This window comes from Aspergillus tanneri, assembly GCF_003426965.1.
Source record: "Aspergillus tanneri strain NIH1004 chromosome Unknown AapTan_7_pilon_pilon_pilon, whole genome shotgun sequence".
NCBI classification, from domain to species: Eukaryota; Fungi; Ascomycota; class Eurotiomycetes; order Eurotiales; family Aspergillaceae; genus Aspergillus; species Aspergillus tanneri.
In genome coordinates, this window is record NW_022984634.1 from 1,481,812 (window position 1) to 1,497,433 (window position 15,622).

At 48.6% G+C, this 15,622-nt stretch overlaps 5 protein-coding genes across 5 annotated transcripts; 3 read left to right on the forward strand and 2 right to left on the reverse strand.

The window, feature by feature from the left end:
- Positions 1-4,596: 4,596 nt before the first annotated feature.
- Positions 4,597-5,633, forward strand: SUI1 (translation initiation factor eIF1; the record flags this gene model as incomplete). The annotated part of the gene is made up of 5 exons (XM_033571693.1): positions 4,597-4,770; positions 4,834-4,888; positions 5,127-5,201; positions 5,305-5,397; positions 5,485-5,633. 5 exons carry the CDS (start codon positions 4,597-4,599, stop codon positions 5,631-5,633), a joined length of 546 nt encoding a protein of 181 aa, XP_033425008.1.
- A 795-nt stretch (positions 5,634-6,428) lies between these two features.
- Positions 6,429-7,985, reverse strand: ATNIH1004_007067 (uncharacterized protein; the record flags this gene model as incomplete). Its single annotated transcript, XM_033571694.1, has 5 exons — positions 6,429-6,683; positions 6,758-6,905; positions 6,962-7,017; positions 7,094-7,539; positions 7,808-7,985. 5 exons carry the CDS (start codon positions 7,983-7,985, stop codon positions 6,429-6,431), a joined length of 1,083 nt encoding a protein of 360 aa, XP_033425009.1.
- Positions 7,986-8,045: 60 nt separating this feature from the next.
- ATNIH1004_007068 (uncharacterized protein) lies at positions 8,046-9,152 on the forward strand (the record flags this gene model as incomplete). Its single annotated transcript, XM_033571695.1, has 3 exons — positions 8,046-8,407; positions 8,472-8,579; positions 8,648-9,152. 3 exons carry the CDS (start codon positions 8,046-8,048, stop codon positions 9,150-9,152), a joined length of 975 nt encoding a protein of 324 aa, XP_033425010.1.
- A 625-nt stretch (positions 9,153-9,777) lies between these two features.
- Positions 9,778-12,264, reverse strand: rgd1 (putative Rho GTPase activator (Rgd1); the record flags this gene model as incomplete). Its single annotated transcript, XM_033571696.1, has 9 exons — positions 9,778-9,889; positions 9,955-10,025; positions 10,083-10,177; positions 10,241-10,384; positions 10,439-10,979; positions 11,032-11,240; positions 11,298-11,904; positions 11,970-12,023; positions 12,091-12,264. The coding sequence occupies 9 exons, from the start codon at positions 12,262-12,264 to the stop codon at positions 9,778-9,780; spliced, it is 2,007 nt and encodes a 668-aa protein (XP_033425011.1).
- A 790-nt stretch (positions 12,265-13,054) lies between these two features.
- On the forward strand, positions 13,055-15,597 carry ATNIH1004_007070 (transcription factor domain-containing protein; the record flags this gene model as incomplete). Its single annotated transcript, XM_033571697.1, has 8 exons — positions 13,055-13,270; positions 13,456-13,541; positions 13,608-13,916; positions 13,973-14,165; positions 14,280-14,410; positions 14,458-14,723; positions 14,806-15,315; positions 15,389-15,597. 8 exons carry the CDS (start codon positions 13,055-13,057, stop codon positions 15,595-15,597), a joined length of 1,920 nt encoding a protein of 639 aa, XP_033425012.1.
- Between the last annotated feature and the right edge of the window lie 25 nt (positions 15,598-15,622).

A 15,622-nucleotide genomic window follows, 5' to 3' on the forward strand; every position in this document is an offset into this window, starting at 1 on the left:
AAGGTCCGCGCGGTGATGGCATCATACAACTCGTCCCTGACGTGTAGTTGCTGTCAAGGTTAGCATTATTTGGTATTGTTATCTCTGTTGCCGACAGTCCATCGAGTTGCCACCTACAACAATACATCGTTCTATAATTCTCTTCGGTTGACTGGAGAATCTGTATATGCCCTACTCCTCGCATCCTGGCCTTTTGTTGCCTTTTCTAAAAAAAAAAAAAGTCAATTTATACTTCTACTATCACACAATGGCCCCGGACAACTGATTCATTTCCTACAGTGACGGTTGGTATCAACCAAGATTAGCTCTGGTATAATCAAGTAAACCTCTAGCATCTAGATCGCCAAAAAGGCATTCGTCCTTAGCCAACAGTCAGTTGGAGTTATTTAGTCATATTTCATTCATGCGTCCATATGCACAACTGTCCTGGGTCTTGATTTTCTATGGTCTGTACAAAGACAGTTCTGCCTCGCTTATCACTGGCGTGAAATTTCAACTCTACTTTGGTTACATAAACATACTATGTACGGAGTAAATGGGTCTGTTGATGGTCCAGTGTTGCACCGCAGGATGCAACCAGGATGTCCATGCTAAGAAATTAGCCTGGACTCTGTGCTTATAAAACCCTAGGATTATTTCATACAAGCATACGCAGGTCCGCATGTCCAATCCAGAATGTGATATACCAGATTACTTGAATACATTTCCCAAGACATAGATAATCAGCGAGTACAGAGTAATAGAAGAGAAATTACCTCACTGCCCCATATTCTAGTTCTGGGATGCGGAACTGCGGGGGTGAATATGAAGAGAGCAGGCAGATCATACAACCCTCACCCAGGTCATGCCACTTGGCGTTGATCTGATGATTTACAGGTAGGGACGATCAACATCGGGCTAGCTAGTTTCTGCGTGGTCTTGTATCAGCGCTTTAGCAATGCGAATAATAGAAAGGAAATACATTTCCTCCCTACTCCAGAGTATGTCACCCAGAAAGTAATTCACGTGACCAACAGGAAGATACGGAGTAACCTCTGGAGGCTGGACAAGGCTGTGGCGTACCTAAGTACTGTGAGCTTCCTCTTTAAGGGACTCCATTGTAGGAGATTCTCCACTACAAGGAACTGAGCATGCCGCCCAGATCGACTTCCCATACAAAGTCCCTTATAGCCAACAGCTCAAAATAGGTGTGCAAGGTCACGTGTCTTTATTCTAGAGCATTTACTAAGCCCATTCCGCCAGATACCAGATTTAGGTGATGAGATCACCTCCTAATATCTATGTAGAGATCTCCAATAAGGGATAGAAGCCTTTATCTGAATTAGTCCCTTATAGCGGGGTTTACAGCACTCCCTTTGGAACCAGGCCTGCGTGAAAGGAGTATATTAAAATCGGTGTAAAGCTAACTGACTAATTTGTATCTAGTCTAGTGTTCTTGTTTGGGAAAGAATGGTGATTTCAGTTCACACTACATAGTTGCACCAATTCACAGATAGAGTTATCTTCCAAAATTGACAACCCAGATTCATCATGTCATCTTATCCACTCTCACTCCAGAGGCATTCTTAATTTCAGGTTAGTAACAGGTAGGTAGTGCACTGTTTGTCCATAAGATAAGGAGTTGAACCAATGGAGTACGAGGAAAGTTGTGGTGATAACGCCGAGAACTAGCCTGGCTTGCCGCTTTAGCCTTGGCGCCGACCACCACTTTGGTGGCCAGCTCGACTGTTATCGCGCGCCTCAACCACGGGCAGTTCCTTACACAGCTCTAATTCCAATTTTGCATGCAAAGATGGCGTCAAAAAAGGATATGCGAAGGTTGGATCTCGGTATATTACTGGCTTTCCAGGAATACAGCGAGCTGCGCAGCGCTAATATGTGAATTCTAGCCATCCCCTATGTCGACCCTCCAAAGGACAAGAACGATGCAGATATGAGTGGTACAACCCCATCATCTCGACCCCTCACACAGTTGTTGAAGATAACGATTTGTTGATGGTATTGAATAGGTGCCATGACCAGCACCATGCCCATGGCTGCGGTAGGCCCATCCTGATCTTGTCGGAGTTTCGCAATACTGACATGCCGTTAGATGTTCACTCGGAATAGGTGAGGCACAAGGCGTTTCTATACTTGACATACCTTTCTAATCTCTAAATCTGCTCAGAATGATTGGATGGTAGGTCCGCTGGCTACCTGTCTTAGCTATTCTTGTTAAAGCATTCCTAGGGTCTCCTTCGTATTTTCCCTTCAGTCATGGCTTGGTGAAACGCCAGAGCAGAAGAGAACCGCATCGACTCCAGCATACATGTCTGTTTTTATGTCTTGTTGGTCTCCCTTCTCCTTTTTTAGATGCGTATAGGGAACTAACTCCGTGGCTGATTTTAAATAGTGATAGCCCTGGTCGTTGTATGTTTCACTTGTTGAATTGACTCCGAGGAGAAATCCTTCAAAGCGTATCTAATCTATGTCATGCAGACATATTTCCCCATTTTCATGCCTCCACCCGCCAACCGCGCCAGCGCCGCTGCTACTCCGTCTCCGTCTCCCTCCCCTTGACGAGTCGATTCAATGGTACCGTTGTACACATAGTTCGAGTGACTATGCTTCAATCGATTACAGTATGTATCGGGATTGAGGACAATATGGTGGAAGTAAGGGTAGAGTCAGAAGATACCCCGACTTTCCCGCACCCACGGATATCTGTCTTCTACTAAAGGGGGGCTGTCGCAATGATATAAAATACCATCTTTATGTACTAGTATTCCTACTTCGGGTGTTTGAATATCAGTGAAAACGTGCACAGAAACCCCGACATCTGTCCTGGCGTACTTGTCGATTTACTCCCACGTTGTATCAACAATGCAACGCTCAATGGCTTTGTCTTGGAGGCCTAATTATACAGGTATACCCTAAGATAAGTTTATTAAAAATGGGCATATTGCCTATCTACAATGAGCCAAATATTCCTGAATGTGGTGAGTGCATTCAACACATGCTTAATAAGGCACACATACCCATAATTATAAGTCATGCCAGTGAGGAATATGTTCACTGTGATTTGCTCTCAGTACATGCTACCCTGTAAACCCCTTGTTGCACCTGTCTGTGGGGTTCTTCTTTCCAAGGTCTCCAGTCGGCGGCAGATCACAAACCAGTGTTTTTACTTAGAAGAGAAGATGTCTCTTTATATTTCCAAAATAAAGATGGCGGAAACCCATTCCATGCAGCTACTCAAAAGGTAAATGTTGCTACCATTACTATATTAACAGAACAATGCATCATTGATGTGAACTGTTGCAATAAAGATATACAACCCCAGTTGATCATAGCGGCCCAAAAGGATTCGTATCAATACTATTATATTTTCCTGGGGCTATCGCAGCTCAATATCAAGATACTTGATGTATACGACACACTGCTATTCTCAGCACAGCCTCCCATGTCCGGTTGAACACTGTGATGGCCATACTAGAGCATCCTGAGATTGACTTGCACCTCCACTCCAAGGATAGTAGTACAGTGCTGATAGCATACCCCATGCTCCCTATAGTAACTCAATATACTTAGCCTTTTATCACAGACTCACAATACTGCTGTTTTTCAATATTTAGCACTTCCGTGAATATAAAGGCAATCTTTGGGAATTGATGCTTAAGATAGGGAGCTAGTAAAACGAAGGATTGTCTGCCGCGTCATCCCATGCCTCTATAATTCTCGTCTTGATAGTTCTAAACATTCGGATCTTGTATTAACTCTGATAGCCTCTGCTTCCAGATTTGACTCAGGCCCACCCTAACACAGAAGGAACTTTGTTGCACTGTTTCTTCGATAAGGCTGTACTACTAAGACTTTGTGTAGCAATAGGACACTCACTTGATTCGATATGCTAATGCCATAAGATGACATGCAGGATACGTGAGGGCATCATTCTACAGATTTCGATAATAAATGTCTGACTTGGGTGTATCCGTATCTAGCAATCTCCACTTACACGTAGCCTGCTGAATTGGTTAATGCTGGCATTAACACACTTTTTTTATTTACTCCTCATGCTTCAAAGCGGGGCCCAATGGATATATATTAGCTCCCGCCACTTGACTATATGACAGTGTTCGTCAGAATTATCATCCGGAATTAAAACTAAGATGTACAGTCCCAATGAAATATCTTACTAGCATATTGCTAAGCTGTTTCTATGCCCTGAATAGAGTGTACGTCTGATTTGTTGTGGCGAATAGAGGTGGCGACCAATAAACCTAGGTTGGGTAATGGATTTCAACCTACGAATAGATGGAGCAATAATACGTGAGACCTGGCAATCGAGAATCTAGGTATAACTGCAGGTTCTACAGGAATTAATTTTACTCCATTGACGTGGTACCAGTGCTGGGTCATGCGGCAAATGTTAGATATGCTACTAGACATATGATACCTGAGGATTGGGTATACATGCCAAACACCCAAATGAAGGGGTAAAATAACGTAGAAGAAGCAAAAGACAACGAAGAGTTCGACGGGGCTAGAGCCCCATTGACATGCGTATAGCGCCTGGAGCGAGTATCCAGTACCTCGCAGGCCAAGTCGCAAAGGAAGATGCCAAAGCGAGGTGGTGCTGAGTCAACCCGCACACACCGCCTTCCCCCACAGGGGGCGCTAAATCGAGATGCGCCCCTCAAAAGGCTCTGCTTCCCTTCGTCTACCTTCCTTCCCGACACCCTCATCAACTTCCTGCTCCAGCTTATCGCACCCCCAGCTTCCACGCTTCCAGTCGCTAGACTTCGTTAGAGTTCATAGCTCTCCTTTACTTTATTACTATACTCCGCTTTTAAGGGCCGTTTACGACGAAAGGCCGAGTTTATGTCCATCGAAAACCTTAAGACCTTCGGTAAGTAGTTTTGCCACCCCTCAACTGCGCGACCTCTTCCACCCAGGAGGTCTATTCTGCAAAATAACTCCTGGAATCGTCCCGGAACACATCTCACCGCCACTGCTGCTTGTGTATATGGACTGGCCCAGCGGCTGGGCGATTGTGTCACCGGATTTGAAGCAGGATTGAGCTGCGCATGACATTTTTGGCGGGGTAGATTCCCTTTGGCCAGAGGCTAACACGTGCTCTTATATAGACCCCTTCGCCGAAGCTGACGAAGACACCGGCGAGACTAAACAGTCTCAAAATTATATCCATATACGGATTCAGCGTATGTCATTTCTTCCCGTCTCCCACTCATGGGGGGCTCGTTGCTCTTGGGTGCACGGGCCACCTCTGTCGGCATCGAGACTGACTCTCTTCTGGCCTTGCAGAGCGCAATGGTCGTAAGACCTTGACCACCGTCCAGGGTCTTCCTAAGAAGTTCGATCAGAAGAAGATTTTGAAGGTGATCAAGAAGAAGTTCGGTATGTCTCTTGTTCTACTTCGCTCTGGTTTACACCATTCGAGGTCATGCTTAAAAAATACAAAACATCTGGCTAACATTTCCGCAGCCTGCAATGGAACCATCGTCAATGACACTGAGATGGGCGAGGTGATTCAGCTGCAAGGAGACCAGCGTAAAGATGTTCAGGAGTTTTTGACCGACAAGAAGGAAGGTCTCGAGCTGGACGCCAAGACCATTAAGGTCCATGGATTCTAAGCTTGCCGCCGCGCCCCCCGTTCCGGTCCCTTCTTCCCAGTCTACGTTGCCCTCAGAGTAGTAGGATAGAGGACATATGATGCCACCTATTCGCTGTCTCATTTTGCACTTGTGTGTGTTCATACACAATTGCAGCATCTAGGTTGACCGGCTTAGCTTCTTGTCTTCTACTCTTTTGACACTCTGTGCTCGGTGTACTGGACTTGGGCCTCTGTCGAAATGATGCTCTGTCTTAATTATGATTCCCATGCAATCGCACTTGATGATTGATGGGAGAGTGGGCTTTTCGTTGACTCGACTGCTATACTTCAGAATGGGATTACGACGGAACGAGGCGTTGGTAGATACCCGATATCGTCATAGATATTTCTTTTTCCTTTTGTATTTCCTTTTCCCCAGTTTCACCTCTGATTTTCTCGTATCTTTGGCTTCAAGAAACCCGTGTGGAAAGGTGCTGTCTCCAAAGACATTCGTTCAGTTGGGTGATGTGTGAAGTCGTGCCGATCCGTCCCGCTTTTGCTCAAGTTCCAACTGCTTCCTGTCTTCCGACATGTTTCCGGAGCTGTTACATCATTACAATCCTTCTCGGAATGAGAAATTATTGTCTATTTGCCCATGCTTGAGCCGACATCTTCCATGTAGGAGTAGTTGTATGGTAAGTAATCTGCAGCGCCTAAAGAGACCTGTGTGTGCTCAATATAGCAAGGAGAATTTCGGATAAAGACCGACAAGTAGTTGAAAGATAATTCTATCTGTAGGTAGGACAAGCCCCAAGCACCAATCCTTTCCGGACCATTACAACTCCCCAGTGTCTCCTAACCTATCATCTGCCACCCGCATACGAAGGAAGATCGCAACGGCCCAATCCCATAGTTTCCGCGTGATGACGAATGCAGGGACTTCGGGTTCGTTCTCGCGGGTCAAATGCAATTGGAGAAGCAGAGAGGACATGCTCAGGAAACTGGCAATAGAGACGACGAGTAAAGCTGCAGCTGTTTCGCGCTTGATCATGGCGTGGTTTTGGGTTGCATGGTAGAGGAACGTGAGAGTCTGTTGGTGGGGGTAATATTGGACAATGTGATTAGTTTTCTGTATAGCTTATCATGTTCTTGGGGAGAACATACGGTTGTAATTGATATCCATGCCGGTAGGAGAAGGCGTGGATCGGAGGATGCACCAGAAAGATAGAGAACCCATGAAGTGATATATGCGATCAACCCGTTGGTAGTCAGGAGACGAATAACAACAGCTGGCGGGGTATAATTCAAAAGCCTGGATAATAGGATTGAGCAGTTTGTCGTTGGTACCAGAGTATGAGGGAAACCAACCATCGAGACATCATGCAATCAGCAAAGAAATAAGAAAGGTACGCGGATGCACAGCACTAAAAGTGGGATGAAGTCAGCAACCATCTCCAGGGGGCACATGAAATGAGTAGACAAGTCATCTCCTATACATACCCACATAATAGCTAAAGCCACCTCAGTCACCCGAAATCTTCTCTCTACATCCCAGTCTTGTCCAATGCTCCCGACAATCGCTGCTGCCCAGCCCTCCCGTCCCATTCCTGGTCGAATGTGAAGCAGTTCGGCCAAAAAAGTAAAGGCACAACGGAGACCCCACCATGCTGCAGGGACTGTGCTCATTGCCCGACAGATCAGTAAAGGCAGGTACCATTTCCGATCTACTCCCAAAATGACGGCCACTCGGGGATGCAAGGCGGAAGAGGTCGTATGACCGACATCTTGGCTGCTGGGAGTCTGAGACGTAGTGGAGGACGGTGAGGGCGGGACAATGGCGGAAGGAGCAGAAGCGGGCGCCACGGCTTTATCGCGGAAGCTCGCCGCTGAGATAGGAGCCGGAGAGAACGAGAAAGGAGGAGGAGGGGTGATGGACCGGTATACGTCTGGATTCAGGACCCGTTCAGGAGACGACCGAGTGTTCAGAGAGAAGGGCGGAGCAGCAGCATCACGACGAGGAGGAGCCAGCCTTTAGTTTACGGCATATGCGGCCGTTGCGCAGAAAACCCCAATGAGTGGGAGAAAGAGGCAAAAAGGAAAGGCGAGAAACTCCGATCTCCCTCGAGATCCAGTTGAACCTCGAATATGAGTGAGTACTAGGAGCAGAAGTAATCACTAATCAACTGTTGGTGGACTGGGTGTCCCGCGAGTCACCTTCGCGCCGGAGTGCAGCAAGCAGAAGCAGAGCAACACAGTTGCCGAAGACAAGGCTACGGACAAGTAAGGCCGACAGATTGAATCGCAGTCCAGACACCCAGACGAAGGCGTCTTGATGAATCGTGGCCGTTTTGAAGCGCCCATGAGGAGTTCCCGTCCAGTCACGTGAGCACATAGATTTCTTTTGCGCTCAGCACTTGATCGATCCTGCCCACCTCGTCCAGCTCTGCCAGCCATGGCGTCGTCGCTGCCAAACGCGCCCCTTCGGGCAGCTGTCCGGTCCAATAATTCCCTCATCTCTCACCTCTATCCTTCGGTCGCAGCATCATGTCAATGTCGTCAGTTCTCTCTGTCGTCCCAACGTAGGGCCCTGCGGGGAACGCCGGAGAACATCTCCATGAAACAGCCGGCTCAGCCTAGTATGCGGACGAGAGGTCGTGAACTGGCAAGGGCGGATTTACCTCAAGATATTGGATTGCTGCCCGGGACCTTTATTCGGCCGCTGTGGAGGGATATGCCCTCGATTTTCCAGCAACCATCTGAGCGCCTACGAATGGAATGGCTCTGGTTGAAGTCGGGTGTTCAGAACTTCCTAGGGTATGTTAGGAGTCATCTATTGCCTATAGTATGTGTGACGAGGAAGTGCTGAACTCGAAAATAGCATGGTTGTCTACAGTAAATGGCTGAACACAGGCCTGCCGCTTCGCCTCAGAGAACGACGATATGTCGCTCGCGACCTCCACAAACTGATGTACTCTGCTTTCGCCGAGTAAGTACACTGTCAAGCTCTCCGGAGTAACTCCACAGGAAACTAACCACGAATGCCTTGAAAACCAGCGGCGATATTCGAACCCTGCGCAAAGTCTGTTGCACAGGACTTGCAAACAGCCTTAGCAGGCGCATCAACAACCGCCTCAAAGACGAAAAAGTCACTTGGTCCTTGGAAAAATACAACCGAACACCAGGCACCTTTCTCACCGGCCTCCGCGTGGTATCAGACCGCGCCACTCAAATCCCCGAGATACCAGATTCTGGAGTCCGTCAGGTAGTGGTGCGCATTACGAGTCGTCAGTCAACCGGCAAAATCAAACTGCAACCAAAGCATAGGCCCCAGGGCCCTTCGGTTCCCGCAGAGAATGCTGCCTCGACTAAGCAGCAGGATTGTACAGAATACATAGTTGTTCAGAAACTCCGGTGGGCTGGCGAGGAAGAAGACTGGCGGATCTGGGGCCATGCGACACCCACAACGGTGGAGGATCTCAGCAACGCTTTCTTCGCCCCAGGCATGACGGTTGCAGACCGTCTGGAGGCCATGAAGGATTCAATGCAGGGCCGGAAGTAAGCCCTGCTGCCGTTGGCGCTGGCACGAAGGCTGCTCAAAAGTAATACGAGGTGCAACATTTCTCTCAATTCCGTCTCAAAGCAGAGGACAATTTATATTGCTTACGATCAGAAGCACAAATATTTATCCGTGGAGGGATATTCCCGGTTCATTAAATGCCGTGTTTGTTTCCAAAAATCAGCCAGCCCATTGCATACACAAGATGGCACTCATTCGATTCATCCCATGCGTTAAAGTTACGCAGCTCTCCGATCTGTTTTTGTTTCTCTAATATCATGTACTACTTCCCAGTGGGGCTATTCAAAGAATCTGCATTGCCCAGAATTTGTTACTTGTACTATATCCATTTTTATCTTACTCCACTTTGTATCTTTGTATGTATTCTACATTTGAACTATGGAAAATGCAGGTTTCGATGAATATATATATATATAGAAAATGTTATTATGGTATTAGTGTTCACATAGAACAATGATTCACAGCTCTCGTTGCAAAAAAAAAAGGAAAAAAAAAAAAAAAAAAAATTAAATTCGCCTTCCAAGTACGCTATTTACAATAGATTCACGGAAGGTCTCCAGCAGGACAAAAAGCATGGAAAGATACAGGATATAAACAATCAAAAGAACTAATCATCGTCAAAAATCTGGAATGTATTCACGAGAATTGTCTCGATCACACGCACTTGCCATCCCGCATCGGCTATATTACCGGCAGAATTCGCACTGAGTAGAGTAGGTCTAGCACATGATTCGTTAGTTGGGAGGATTGACATGTGTAACCACAGACAGGTACAATCACTCACCCGAAGCAGATGGCAATGTTTCCTGCGTTCATACGGTTTTGGGTGTAATGTTCTTGTACCTTGTTCAGATGCTGCGTGGAGTTAGAATGGGTTCTGGGCTATTTGGAGGAGGAGCAATTCATATTTACCAGGATCAAGGCCCTCAAGGTGGCGTAATGTGCATCTGGGAGGTTATTGACAAGCGCATGCAATGAATCCCGTCTCTGGACGTCATCCTCGATGCCTGTAGACTAGGTGTTAGTTTCCACCGATGATGTAGGTCTGTCTTTGGTCTCTGAGCACTTACGGGCTGCGTTGATGAACTCGGAATAAAACTGAGACGTAAACAGCGGGTCTGGAAGATCGCGAAAGAACTGCTTCAACAGGCCAGCAACACTGTTCACGTCATGGTGGAAATTTTCCGGATTTGTGAAATCCACTTGGGATGAATCTGCCATTTGTTATTATGATAAGCACTTGAGAAAATGAGAATAGATCCACTCACCATTGTCAAAGAGCGATTTCATCTGAGAGATGTGGTTGGCACTGCCGGAAAGTCGGTAGATACCTTCCATATTCAGCCCAAAGAGCTCCACAGCTTGGAAGCACTGATAGACGATCATCGGTACTGCCGTCCCATCTCTTTCGTACAACTCATCCAGAGAGACCCCAAACACTGGCTTCAATGGAGGCAGATTTTGTTGGAAGGAATTGCTAGGTGGTGGAGGGAGCGGGCTGCCCTGGGCCGCCGCGGTTGGTGCATTGAAAGTGAGTTTTTCAGGAGGAGGTGGGGGACCGGAGGATGTTGGGTATGGAGGTTGGAAAGGAGATGAGGAGTACGAGTCAGGTCCCTGTGGATATGGATGTGGCTGAGCGTTGGACGCTGGGACTGGGGCTGGAGCTGAAGCCGCGACCGAAGGCTGCGAGGAGGGTTGACTCGAAGGGAGATGTTGCTGCGAGAAGGACTGAGGCCCTGTTGAGTGCCGTTTGTTTTGGGAATTGGGCTGGGACGCAGGAGCAGCAGGCCCGGAGGAACCACCAAGGGTCTATCGAAGGTTAATGGGCAGCAAGACAAGCTCGGGGGTAAGAGAAACATACCGGGTGACGCTCATATTTGATCTGATCAGAAGCCACCACTGCGGGATTATGCTCGTGACTCAGAATATACTCGTGGTGGTCTTTCTGGTTATCAATCTGTTGGATAACCTCATAAAGGCTCTTTGGTGCAAGGGCGGGGTTGCTTGTGCTGTCCTTCAGCGGACTGATGGACAAACCTTGTCCCAATAACAGCTTCTCGTTGAAGGTGGCTAAGAGCCGTCAGTACGGATAGCAGAGCCTTGTGTACAGACAAGGGAATAACGAACCGAATTTCTGCAGCTGCAGGGTAAGACCAGAGTCGCATTCCGAGATCAGTTGTTGAATGTTGTGGACCGCCTGAGGCCTGTGGGTGGAAATCAATTCCTTTCGAGCCGCTCGCGCCGCCTGGACCTTGGAAGAATAGTCTGAGTCCGCATTTTGGACCTTGCGTAAGAGCTCCTCTTCATGCTGGGCCGCGGATTTATGACCTTTCAACCCGAACTTCCCACCCTGTTTGTCACCCGTTTTGACACGATCGTACTGTTCTGCAAGCGACTCGTATTTGGCTTTGGCTTTCTCGGCCGAAGTCTCAGCTTCGAGGACTTTCTTCTCCGCACTCAAGCCGGTCTGTTTCCATTGCTTACGCCCCCGTTCGATGTTCGATGCCAGCTCATTGAGATCGTCGGCCATCTGTTGTAAGGAGACCGCAAATTGGAGTCCATGGTCAGCCATGCGGTCATGGAAGCGATTGAGATCATTATGGCTCTGGCCATAAGTGCCTTGACGACTATCGGGACGGTGGGCGGCGTCGTAGAGAGAGCGAGACAATTTCCTTAAGCCCTGTGCATGTTCTTCTTCTAGACTCGATCGCTTCTTCAAGAATGTCGAGAAATCCTATCATCGTATCCGATTAGTTCCTGCGGAATCGTTCAGGAGAAAGAGGAGAAGTATGGACACACTCTTGCGGAAGCGACACTTTGTTTCAGTCGGGTCAGGAGTGTCGTGATGCCGATCTATATAGTAGGGTCCAGTCAGTGCACTGCAAATTCCTCGTGTCCAGCGATCGCGCGAACGACATACATCCGAATAGACCACTTTATCCAAGCGAGCTTTCACTTCCTCCGAGATAACTGGCGGACCCGGACGGGTTTCGGCAGAGTGGCTTGCGGAATCAGCACTCAATGGTGGCGCATCGGGGCCACCGGAAGAAGACGAAGTTGGCGCTGGGCCCTCGTGAACGGCAGCGTCGGCCATGGGAATTAAAGTGGTGAGATCCAAAAGCAATAGGGGGGAAGAGGATAGCAAAGACTAATGTTGGATAGATCGATCACTCGTTCGAAAGAGATTAGTTAATAGGTGCGTCAGACTAAAGGAGACTGGAGAATTGGAGAATTGCGGAAGCCTAAGTTAGGAGTTAGTTATGTAAGTCCAGCATAAGGCTGCGGTGGGGACCTTTTCAGTGGGAGGCTTGTGTCAGGTACCAGGACACAACCGGTTCATGGGGGGAACCTCGCATCGCTGCCGCGACACCCCTCTGGTGGAGTACGTACCTCTTAAGGTATTGCCCAGGTAGACCACATGCCCATCAATGCAAAGGGGTACGTCATTTCATCAAGAAGCATGGTTGGGGGTAACTATTCCGTAGTGGGAATGGGTATCTGAAGGGGAGGAGAAAAGTACATGGAAGACAATCCAATTCCTCATCCAATTCCTCTGTTCATGGAATAGATTAACTCTATGTTACCCTCTTTCCTCAAGACATCCATTCCCTTTCATCGAGAAATTGAGCCTGAATGATGCGGCCACGATTAATAGCCTAAGGCAGAAACTGAGTCAGCACCGCAACCGCCGAGTTTCGCGAGGAACCAAATTGGCAATTTCCCTTCCCGTCGGGCTTCATTTTCGCCGTCCACGATTTCTGCCGATTTCCGGCACCTGGCGCCTGGCTTCACTGTCAAATTTGCATGTGTTCACACGCCCCGCGGTTCCCATACCGGCGGGCGAAATCTGTTTTATACTGATGGATCTGGGGTTCCGTGCTGTTATGGCACCGAATGGGCTTGCTTCCCATGCAAGTCTTTTAACGCCCTCGGGCCTTCCCAGCGACGTTCGGAACAACCCCAGATTTCCGCGGCCCGGCACTGGTTTGGATCTATCAGCCAGGAACTCCGAACTTTGCACTATGGAGAAGAAGACCCCGGTCACCGGGAAGCGGCGTGGCGGAAGTAGAAAGGCCTGTAATGAGTGTAAACAGCAAAAGGTAAGCTAGTCAGCTCGTCAGCTCGTCATCGTCCATGGATGCTCCCCCCAATGCATATGGCCCCAAAGACAGATCGAGTAACCCTGCTGCTACGGCTGTTCCTGGTCCCCTTGCTCTACTGATTTTGACGGCTGGCTGAACAAGGATGACATGATGGTCAACAGCTTCGATGTGACATTGTGCAGACGCCCGCCGCGGCCTGCTCACGCTGTCGACGGCTTCAGATAGAATGCAAGGTCGAGCCCACCTTCAAGCGGATCTCCAAGCGAAGGTAAACATGACTGGCGGGTCCTAATGCACGGCGCCCTTGACGGTTTCTAACAAATGCTGCTTCTAGGCGAAATGCCGAAATGGAACAGGAGATTGCTGATCTCCGTCGACGGCTGGCTACTAATAGTGAGAATCCACATGCGATGGAAGCAAACGTCAGCGATGGACTGTCCCAGTGCTCAGAGGATGTGTTCTGTGGCCCCGACTCTGTGGTTTCCGGCAGGCAACGGCCTCTGTCTGATCCGTTGGAACCTCAGCCTCTGCCAACCCCCTTGACGATACATAGAGAGGCATCTATCCTCTCCCAGGAAGACAAGCTGTGGACACTGGAAGATATCTCGCTGCCTAGATCAAGAGTTGCACGACTATTTGAACAGTAATGCGCCTCTTCCCTTGTCGCTCTGAATTGGGTTGAGTTTAACATATGATTAGATATTTCAAATACTATCACCCTTTTCTCCCCCTGCTGAGTCCCCAAAAGGCCCCGGAGGAATACCTGCGTCGGTGTCCACTTCTGGCATGGACAATTATCTGTGTTGCCAGCCGTCGCGCCCCGTCAGAGCCAGGCCTGCTCAGTGCCATATCGGTGCCGTTTAGTAGACTTCTTTGGTCAACGATTACTGGAGTTCCGCAAGACTATCGTATAGTCAAAGCCCTGTGTCTTGTCTGCACGTGGCCACTCCCTACAACAAGCCAGAGAACAGATGCAACTTTTATGCTCAGCGGGCTGATGATGCAGATAGCCATGCAACTGGGCTTGCACCGTCCTGTTCAGGCAGAAGAATTCACCACGTTCCGGATGGAAGTTCAGGGCGAAGCCAAGAAGGATCGTCTACAGACATGGGTCTTATGTAATGTTGTAGCCCAGAAGTACGTACCTCCGCCGTCTATCAATTTCGTTTGCTAATAGTTGGCAGTGTTGCCACCGGCTATGGACAGCCTCCTAGTACTATTTACGACTGGGCGCTAGAGCCACCATCCTTGCGAGATGCCGACTACAACCCACCAGATGATCTTCGAATCCGCTTACGGATTGAAAAGTTCTGTGACCGGGTGACGAAATCCTTGTATAGCAGTAAACCCGAGCCTTCAGAGTTTATTAGCTCGGAGAAGTTGCTGATTGTGCAGCTCCTGGAAAACGAGCTTAGAGATATGGAAGTCGAATTTGGCCGAGACATTTCCAGTACGGTCCATTCCTGCCCCCTTCTGCCTCCTCTTTCTCTCTTCGCCCCCTCCTTGCATACTGTGTTTAACATCTCTCCCAGATATCAACATGATTCATCTACGAGCAGCTGAATTACATCTGAGGTACTTCGTATTTCTAGGTTCCAACGCACGGAGTGATGATCTTACCAAACTTTTCATTGCTACTACATCATTCCTGGGTCGAGTACTGGATCTCGAAACGTCACCTGGAGAGCTCATCGGCCATGCGACCAATTACATTCTTCAGATGATCGTCTCTGCTGCATTCGCTCTCATGAAGCTCTTGAAGAGTGACTTCAGTCGTCACATTGATTTTGACCATGGAAAGCTACTGTTCAATGGGGCGATCTCGGCCATCCGCCGCATTAGTGTCATGGATCATGACCGTCCTGTGCGACTGGCCGATATCCTGGCACAGATGTGGAATGCAGGAACCCCAGATGACTCTATGGGTGAAGACGTCTTACAGCTCAAGGTCCGTTGTCGGATGAGCATGAGTCACGTATATGACACAGTCTGGCGTTGGCGGCAGCGGTTCCGGCCGATGAAAAGCATTGAGGATGCTCAAAGTGCGCCCCCATCTTCCTTTCCTTTCCTTCTCCCCCCAAATATGTTCGTCCGAATCATGCTTACCTAGGACAGATACCATGGCCAACCCGAACCTGTCAACGACAGATGGGTCACTTGCCCGTCAGCAAGCCCATTCCCTTGAAGACCAGAGCTTAATTTTACCCGCCAATTTTGACCAAGGGGCGTTCATTAGCGAAGCAGGATTCTCGGAAGTGTTTGATTCGCTCAACTGGGTGTTTGATGGAATCCCCGATTCATTCGTTGCTCCTCCCGTGATGTAGCTGTATCTGGTGCAGCATGGGTCTG